At 34.1% G+C, this 9,356-nt stretch overlaps 1 protein-coding gene and 1 non-coding gene across 2 annotated transcripts; both read left to right on the top strand.

The window, feature by feature from the left end:
• Positions 1-3,678: 3,678 nt before the first annotated feature.
• TRNAM-CAU (transfer RNA methionine (anticodon CAU)) lies at positions 3,679-3,763 on the top strand. The gene is given in 2 exon segments: positions 3,679-3,716; positions 3,728-3,763. It is a non-coding gene; the product is annotated as a tRNA-Met (tRNA).
• LOC132040673 (uncharacterized) lies at positions 3,717-8,576 on the top strand. The gene is made up of 5 exons (XM_059431329.1): positions 3,717-4,001; positions 4,943-5,066; positions 6,619-6,859; positions 8,003-8,128; positions 8,333-8,576. Exons 1-5 carry the CDS (start codon positions 3,925-3,927, stop codon positions 8,455-8,457), a joined length of 693 nt encoding a protein of 230 aa, XP_059287312.1. The 5' UTR covers positions 3,717-3,924; the 3' UTR covers positions 8,458-8,576.
• Positions 8,577-9,356: the final 780 nt, after the last annotated feature.

The following is a 9,356-nucleotide window of genomic DNA, read 5'->3' as shown; positions in this document are numbered from 1 at the left end:
TGAATGGTATTACTCCGTATTTGATTTGACGCTGTGTTTTCCAGGCCAGATTTTGGCAGCATCTATTTGTCTTGTAAATAACTTGGTAAAATGCTCTGAGAAGTGAATTGAAGTTTGATAACGATAGCTCATCCACTATGGGAGCTTAAAACTGACTGTAGCAACCATAGTTGAAGAAAAACGCTTAATATAGTCATCTTTTTCAGCTAGATAATATTGTCCGTTTGAAGCTTAGATTTGCACGTCTTTAAAATACGTCAGTTGAATTTAAGGCTTCTTTCATTATATATCAAGCATCAGTTGTATACAAGATTACTAGTGATAACTATTGGCTTAAACTTTCTTTGCAATAAAATTATTATACAAGATACGCATCAAATATCTATGTGATTTTTTTTTTTTAATTTGTTAGATGTTATTAAAATTGTTACTCATGTTTCAAATAGAATGACATAATTTTATTCTTAATGGAAGTTCTTACAATCACACAAATATTATGACATATTTAAAGCTATAAATTTCAAAAGTTTTACAACCATACAAAAGCCATTACATGTTTAGATTATAAACTCTTTTAAAAGAATTTCTTTTTAAATTTCATACTAAATCAAATTATGGAGCATAAATTAAAACAGATGGTGTAATATTTCTCATTTTATTCTTAATGAAAGTTCTTACAATCACAGAAATATTATGATATATTTAAAGCTATAAATTTCAAAAGTTTTACAATTATATAAAAGCCATTACATGTTACACGCTAAATCAAATTATGTTGCATAAATGAAAACAAATGGAGTAATAATTTTGCAGTTTGAACTCATAATGAATTGCTTTGGCACTTCTACAATTATCGAATAGTATCAACTCAAACTTTTTGTCCTTCTGATAACATTTTTTTTTCCCGTTATTTGGCCCACCTCTTTGACAAGACAAATGCAAAAATCCATGAATTATTATTTTCAAGAATAAAAACAGGAACTAAAAGTTAGACACATCAGTTTTTACAAAGAGATCTGACACCACTGCTCTATATAGATGGCTCAACTTTTTCATATCTGAATCATTGCCTTTGGTTGCTTCATGAATTTTTCATATCACATGACATAAAATTCCATTTAAATATCCATATTTTTATTTTAAATAATAAAATTAAATGTAAAAAACATAGACTTGAATTCATAACACATAGTACTTTTTGTCCCTAGTTATTGGTAAATTCTGATTTTTGATCATTGTAATATATTACTCATTATATTTTAACCTTCGATTAGTTGAGGTGTGTTTTTTTATCCTTTTATGTAGAAAATATGTTATATTTAGGCTAGTTTGAGAAGTATATTATCCCCAAATATGGAGCAATATTAATGTAAACTTAACTTACCATATTGTAATTAAATGATGAAGTGGTTGATAATTCTGAAGAATTATCATCATTCACAAGTAAAGGAACCAAAATGGCACATTACAAGTAATTGATGTAGTCAAATATCGTAAAGATCAAAATTAGAATTTATCAAAAATTGAGGCATCAAAGGTGTTCTTATCCCAAATAAAAAGAAAAAAAAAATGATTTTGTGTGTGCGTGTAAAAGCTAAGAAAGGGGGAAAAACACTAAGAAAGGAGATGGACCTAGCAACTAATCTGAAGCTTAGATAAAGATTTCATCAACATTTTGTTCATGAGTCATTAACAATTAATATGTTATCATTGATAGAGGACTATTAATCAAGACAAACGGCAACAAGATTGTGTCACTGAATCTTGCAATTTCGTGTGCAATAAACTAAACCATGGATATGCATCTTTTATTCAACACTAGCAGATGAACCATATAATAAAAATTCAAAATTCATGTATATATCCATAATTACACAACTAAAACAAAGAAGAAAACAGAGCGTATATTATATTCTTCATATACATTATAAGCAGAAAAAACAGAAATGTTCAACAACAATAGCAAGTAAACAACACCTTTTTCTATAGCATGCTCATAAACAAGAGATGAAAATCCTGGTAGAGAGCGTTTCCTCTATTAGTGAGCCCTATGTCGCCCAAATCTAGATTAATCAGGCCGGATGCAAATAAAAAGGTAAACAAGTGGGAAAACTAACTCTAGTGGCTTCAATATGACACTTTGAATGGATTCATCTGTTGGACTCTGGATTTGGACCACTAGGAACACTATGAGCAGCCACCTGAAATTGCTCGGTCGCATTACGGGTGACTGTAGTGGCAGTGGCACTAGTTGATTGTTTGGGATGAGCTTGCATGGTGGAATTTTTGCTTGTTGGAGAGTAAACTTGGAGGGCTCTTAAATTTAATCCTAGAGAATGAGTATTCATGAGTAGTAGTAGGAAGAGAAAAAGAAGATGAACTTGTGATTGTGAGTTTGTTTTTGCCATGTAAAAAGTTGAAAATAACGAAAGAAAAATTAAACCACCCCCCAATAATGCTAGGGAGATCAATATCCATGAACCAAGTGGCACTTCCAAGTTGGGAAGTATAAGGGAGCTAGGAAAAAATTAAGAAGAAGTTTAGATTTATAGAACAAGGAAAAATATTACTAGTACTATAGTATGCTTTGCAAAGCTTTCTCATATATAGTATGGGAAATGAGCGAAGCATGAACTTAATCCTTTTTAAATTTTTTTACTGGGGTTCTCACCTAGTGTCCGATATCTATATTGGAGTCCCATTTAATTTGATTCGAGCCATGTAAGGCTCATTAAAAGAGAAGTCACTCCCTATTATGATTTTTTCATTCCCAAGGCTTTAACTGGAGATATCTAGTTAAAGTTGAATGAATCCTAACCTATTTATCCCACCACAACATTTGATGGTATTCCTTTTTAAGTTTTTATGTCGCCCCTCGCGTATTTTAAATTTGCAAAGTCCGTCCTTTTTGTGAATGAACTAATAGACATTAAGGTTATACTCATATATGCCAATGGCTAATGTCATAGACCAATTCCCCATGTCATAACTCATAACCAATTAAAAAGAAAGAAAAAAAAAAACAAATCGAACGTGTGTATGTTAGGAAAGGATAATACTTACAAAATTTTGAAAGTTGAAATAATACAAAGTTAAATTAAATAACCAAATGCGCACCCTTGTATTGCATTGCATGTACTTAGGTTTTTGAAATGATTTTTCTTTTTCTTATTTCATGCTCCATCCGCCCCAATTTAAGCGTCTTACTTTTCTTTTTTTGTTTGTCTAAAAAAAGAGTCACTTTCTATATTAAGTAAGTTTTGACAAGTTTTAGACCACAAGATTTAAAAAAGTACACATATCTTTAATTTAATACAACAAGACTCAAAAATTTCTCTTTATTTCTAAACTCCATTCCCAATCAAAACTAAAACACTTAAAATTGGGACGGAGGAAGTAATATTCGGGGTCGTTTGATACGCGGACTAATTTATCCTGTTATTACAGTCCTGGGATTATATTTAACCCACCTGGGAGGTGGGATAAAATAATACCAACCTTAATGAGATAAGATGAGTTATCCTAGACTAAATTTGGGATAACTTTATACCTTGTTTGGTTGAAGGTATAAATTTATACTTTCAACCAAACAAGATATAAAGTTTATCTCGGGATATCTCACCTTATCCCGCGTACCAAACAAACCAATAGTTTTACCTTAGACAGCCCAACATCAACGGGGTGGTGGCGCAGTTGGCTAGCGCGTAGGTCTCATAGCTTCTGAGTAATCCTGAGGTCGAGAGTTCGAGCCTCTCTCACCCCAACACCATTTTTCTTCCCTTTTTTTTTTTCTTTTTTTTTAAGAATCAGATGTTTTAATTCTCGTTTTTGGTCGAAATTTTCAAATATTTACCGCCAAAACTCCAAAACAAACTGACCCCAAATCGTATTACCAACAAAAAATACTAGTCCTATGTGAAGAAGATGAAAAAGCAACCTGAAATAACGCAATTCGGACAGCGTTCAATTGCTTCAACTTTCCTCTTTCGTTCTCCAAATCAGTAAGAAGCTTAAAGAATTTCATACTTTTCTTGTTAAAGCCCTCAAATTTTAACTTATGGTCTCATTTGTGAACTGGGGTTTGGTTGAATAAACTTCACTTTTCTTGTTAAAGTTCTCTCTTTTCTTCTTTCTTTCTTTTTAGTGGGTGTCATTTTTGATCTGGGGTTTGGTATTTAGGTGGCTTAAATTTGTAGTCTATGAATAAACTTCATTTTCTTGTTGAAGTTCTCACTTGTTAGCTTAATTGGTCTCATTTTGGACCTGGGGTTTCATTTTTAGGTGAAAAAATGTCATTTTTGTTGTTGAAGTTCTCACTTGTTAACTTAATTGGTCTCATTTTGGACCTGGGGTTTTGTTTTTAGGTGAAAAAAGGTCATTTTTGTTGTTAAAGTTCTCACTTTTTAACTTACTTGGTCTCATTTGTGATGTGGGTTTTCATTACTAGGTGGCTTAAATTTAACATCTATGAATAAAATTCACTTTTCTTGTTGAAGTTCTCACTTTTTAGCTTAAGTGGTCTCATTTGTGATCTGGGGTTACCTTTTTAGGTGACTTATATTTAACATCTATGAATGAGCTTCATTTTCTTGTTGACGTTCTCACTTGTTAGCTTAATTGGTCTCATTTTGGACCTAGGGTTTTGTTTTTAGGTGAAAAAAAAATGTCATTTTTGCTGTTAAAGTTCTCATTTTTTAGCTTACTGGGGTTTCACTAAAGGTGGCTTAAATTTATCTTCCATGAATAAGCTTCACTTTTCTTGTTAAAGTTCTCACTTTTTAACTTAATTGAGTCTCATTAGGGTTCTGGGGTGTCACTTTTGGTGATTAATTTTGAGGTTTAAAAATAAACCTCATTTTCTTGTTAATGTCTCCATTTATTAGCTTTCTGGGTGTAATTCTGGATCTGTTGTTCATTTTTTTGTGATTTGTTATTATTTAAGGTCTACTGGTTGCGAGAAGAAAGTGGAAAGCAAAGCTCGTAATCAAAAGGGTTCAAGCATATCTCTATCTGACTTCCTCAGCAAAAAATTGCACCAAAGTCCTGTTTTGCCTGGAGTAGTTCCAGTAAGAAAGCTTAGTTATTTTAGTTTCTGTTTCCAGTAAGAAAACTAGGAGTCGTAGTTTTGCTCATTCGTTTATTGCCCTTTGATTTCTGCTTATATTTGTTGGGTCTTGTACTTCGATTATCTTATTTATCTATGGTAGCTACTGCTCCTTTCTTTCCAGACTGTTTTACCATGACTTTCTCGCTTTTGTTATTTCTCATTTTCATATTGCTTTGATATACTTGTCCTTATCTGAGCTTTTTGTCTTGTTCTCTCTTGAGCCGATGGTCTTTTGGAAACAGCCTCCCTACCTTTCAAGGTGGGGGTAAGGTCTGCGTACACTATACCCTCCCCAGACCCCACATTGTGGGATTACACTGGGTATGTTGTTGTTGTTTTTTTCCATGGAAATGCTAGAAACTAAAAAAGGGGAATTTAAGGTTTAGAAATGCATTTTTTTGTAACTATTAACCATATTTGAAGAACAGAAATATGTGTTTCCTGTTTGTTGCCATTACTTCAAGATTTCACATTGTAGCTGTAGTTTAGAACCTATAGGCAACATATAAGCAGGTGCATCCACAAATTCGGGCTCGGAAGCGTATATATATGTCTAGAGAAATTTAATGAAAATTTATAGAAGATTTATGTAGTGGCCCCAATTACACAATCTCTTTGTTCTATGAACCCTTGTTGATTCTGAACTTCATTCACGGAAGTGCACTCAATGCCTTCAAATGATGAACTAAATTTATCTTCCGTAACACATGAAGACAATTTATCTTCCGTAACACATGAAGACTTTTAAGAAAATAAATGGAACAGGTGATGAATGCTAATGGTTTCGACTAATGCCAAACATTAGAGAGGATCTATTTAAACTCTATTTGGTTTAATTCTGTCATTTATATGATCTGTTCTCTATATAACTTCTATTAGGAGCTAAGTTGCTCGGACTAGGGTGCAGGTGTCCGATACCGATGCGGATCTAGAGGTCGGATCCTTCATGATCTAAATTTTAGGATTCGGGGATACGGATCTAGGTATGGATAGGGGTGCGGGGATTCGGCTAAAAATAATTGAAATATCTAAAAATAGAATTGTAAAACTAAATTATGAGGTATTATGTAGAAAACGTGGGGAGAAGATATTGGTCAAGAGGAGAATGTCTGAAGGAGAGGAGTGACATAGAAATTTCAATATACAAGGTATTCCATTTTCTTCAAGTCCACCTTAAATTTTGTTTTGATTATAGAAATCATTGAATCTGTCCGGAATTTCTCCGTCAATGTTGGTCAAAGTATCCAAGAGGGTTGATCAGATCGGGTACGGATCCCACACCCACACCCATGTCGTGTCGACACGGGTCGGCACCGAAAGCGAAGAGTCCGAGTAACTTAGATTAGGAGAGTTCTATTTTTCGCATTAGTATTTGGAACATGCAACTTTTTTCCTGAGCAGCCTGCAGAAATCATTATAGATTTTTTCTAGATCAGTGTGTGCAATTTCTCTACTTGTACAATTACTTACCATATTCGATTTAAGTTTCACCGGGATATAAACTTTTGTAGGGAAACAAGAAAACCTCGGTGCCAAGAAGTAGTAAAGACGCAAGTAAGTCAGTTAATGGACAAATCAATGGTGTCAAAGATGGAGAAACAGGAATTCCATGTGCTCTTGATGCTATATTTGAACAATACAAGAACTCCATGAAAGGGGACCAAGATGTTTCTGTTCCTAATGATTCTGATGAGGTTTCAGTTTCCATCACAGATGATGTCAGAACATCAAGAAAAAGAGGCCTTATTGAGGGTTAGTCATTCCTTCAGAAAGAATCATTTCAGCTGCTCATATGTTTGTTATGCTTGTTATATCTTCTTGATTGCTGAGTAACTAAGCTTGTTTCTGTAACTAACATACATAAGCCATAAAAACAAGAAAATAATCAGTATCAGATGGCTTCTTGTGTCACTTGATCTTGTTTCCCAAGCTGTAAATCTGCTGATTCTAAATCACAATGCAATCATCTGATAGTTTGTATGTACTGCTTCTCTATTGAAAAAGTTGATATTACATACTAGTGGTATTTAATAAGATTTATTAGGTTAGGATGTCTACATCACACCCCTTGGGTGCGGCCCTTCCCCAGACCCTGCTAACGCTGGATGCTTTGTGCTCCGGGCTAGCCTTTTCCAATACCTTGTTGTACTTAAGAGAAGGGGTTATTTATTCCTCTTGAGTTATGTTGACAGCTTTGCTTGATATTAAGAGTTTGAGCTTAATCTAGGCTACATGGACCAAAGCCTATGGCTTTTCTTCTTCATTTTCCTGAAAGTTGATATTTTGAATTAGATCATTGTCCAGTTCTTAAGCCCCTTAAAGACAGCGTTAAGTCAGTACTTCCCAGAAACAGATGAAATAAACTAGATTCTAAAAGTTTGAGGCTCCTCTTTGCCAGGGGCCGAGCTAGAAGGATATGTAATGGTTTGGCAGAATCGAGTAGCTTTAGTCCAAACCTTGTATTTGTATTAAGAAATCCACTAAATATATACAAAAATTAAATTTTAAAACCTAGTTACTAGCACCTGATATCCCTATCCTAGAATTTAGAACTCGTAAAGTTCAAATTTTGCCTTTGCCTCTGTTCTTTGTTGTTGTTACTCATTGATAATGCACAATTATTTATCTGGTGATAGTGCTTGGTTTATTGGCTTTCTTGAGAAATAGCTACCATCTAATTTAGTTCCTGTGCTTGTTCTAACTATTTTCTGGCTAGTCCAAATGCATTTGCTTTGGAGGTTTATCATGAAAAATATTAGCAAATATCCCAATATATTCTTGAATTTCATGGAATATATAGGATGTGGTATATAATGCAGGCCATTATCTCACATTCTCAGGAAGTAATTGACGAATTCTTGTTGTTTAGCCTTGACAGTTTTTATGGTTTACTAGGTAGCAGCGGAAACCAATCAGCTCGAAAGGTTTTGGCAGTTCTTGGAGAAGGTTCAGCAGAAAAGCCTAGAAGAAAAGTGAGAATGCTTGATAACATTGAGAAACCTAGTAACCTCTTCAATCATTGTAAGTCCTCTTAAAAATATTTAATGCTCGGACTCTTCGAAATGCTGCTGCACCCGTATTGGATCCTCCAGAAATTCACTAATTTTAGAGAATCCGACACGCACCCATCAACATTTTTGATGAGTCCGAGTAACATAGTATATTAATGCATTTACCAATGCAAGTTCTCATAAAAAGAAAAATATCGTCTTTTTCTGCTTTCAGATGCAAATGGAGGTGGCTGGTGGGATTGCAACATGGAAGGTGTTGATAATGAAGAAGTAGGGTGTAATGAAGCATGGGAAGGAATGGGTTCTTTCACAACTCTAGGGAGAATGGAATGGAACTGAACTGAAAACAGAGAGATGTGAGAAGAGAAAAGACTATTTTGTGATAAAAACTTAAATACAATGAGAGTTTTGATGTTGGAGTTGTTAGCTTTTATGTAATAAGATGAGTTTATCTTAAAGTATTTTAGTACATACTTTTAGGAGTTGTTCATGTGGAATATTTAGTGATCTATGGGTGTTGAAGCTGAGGAGGCATTCCTTAAATGAATGGGCCTCCCGATTTGTTAACTAGCTGGAAAAAGGGGATTGCAAATGGGGCAATCTGCACGATTGGCCTTATTCCGGGGTGGTCTTTAATTTTGTCCCTCAAATTGCTGGTCTTGAATTTTTCCCCTTCGCTTGACACTTGAGATTCTGAATTCGGATCTCAGTTCAGTAAAAAAATTTAAAAAAATCATAAGACAGAGTTTCGTAGCAAAATTAGGCCTATTCGAGCAAAAGTTAAGCCTTAAGACACTTTTGCCCAATTTTAGGCCTATTCAGACAAAAGTTAGGCCTTATGGTAGAGATTTGTCTTTTGGCCAAAATTAGGTTGAAGGCAAACTTATGCTTTACGGCCTAACTTTTACTTGAATATGCTTAATTTTAGGCAAATATTAAGCCTTAAGGTAGAGGTTTCGCGAAAGCCTTGCTTTGTCATTTTTTTTTTTTTGATTGAGCTGGGGTTTGAATCTCTAACCTCAGGTATTTTCGGTTACTTTTTTAAGTGAATGGCAAAAATTAAAGACCAACGCCTTTGAAGGGCAATCCACGCAAAAAAAAAAAAAGTTTTGAATGCTGTTTATTTTGGGCAATCCGCAGTAATGACCTTATTTTGGGGTGGTCTTTAATTTTTGTCAATCTAAATGAAAGTATTTAACTTTTGTCCTTCGCGTAAAAAAACGCCGGAGTTAAGAGGT

This window comes from Lycium ferocissimum, chromosome 12 (genome assembly GCF_029784015.1).
Source record: "Lycium ferocissimum isolate CSIRO_LF1 chromosome 12, AGI_CSIRO_Lferr_CH_V1, whole genome shotgun sequence".
NCBI lineage: Eukaryota > Viridiplantae > Streptophyta > Magnoliopsida > Solanales > Solanaceae > Lycium > Lycium ferocissimum.
The sequence above is the reverse complement of the archived record's forward strand: the minus strand, read 5'-3'. Positions and strand labels throughout refer to the sequence as shown.

What these genes read in the sequence shown, in the direction of transcription:
- LOC132040673 (XM_059431329.1), top strand. Translation starts at nt 3,925, where the DNA reads ATGAAAAAGCAACCTGAAATAACGCAATTCGGACAGCGTTCAATTGCT. An exon ending in CTCTTTCGTTCTCCAAATCA is followed by an intron (nt 4,002 to 4,942) that starts GTAAGAAGCTTA and finishes TTATTATTTAAG; the next exon opens with GTCTACTGGTTGCGAGAAGA. An exon ending in TTTTGCCTGGAGTAGTTCCA is followed by an intron (nt 5,067 to 6,618) that starts GTAAGAAAGCTT and finishes AAACTTTTGTAG; the next exon opens with GGAAACAAGAAAACCTCGGT.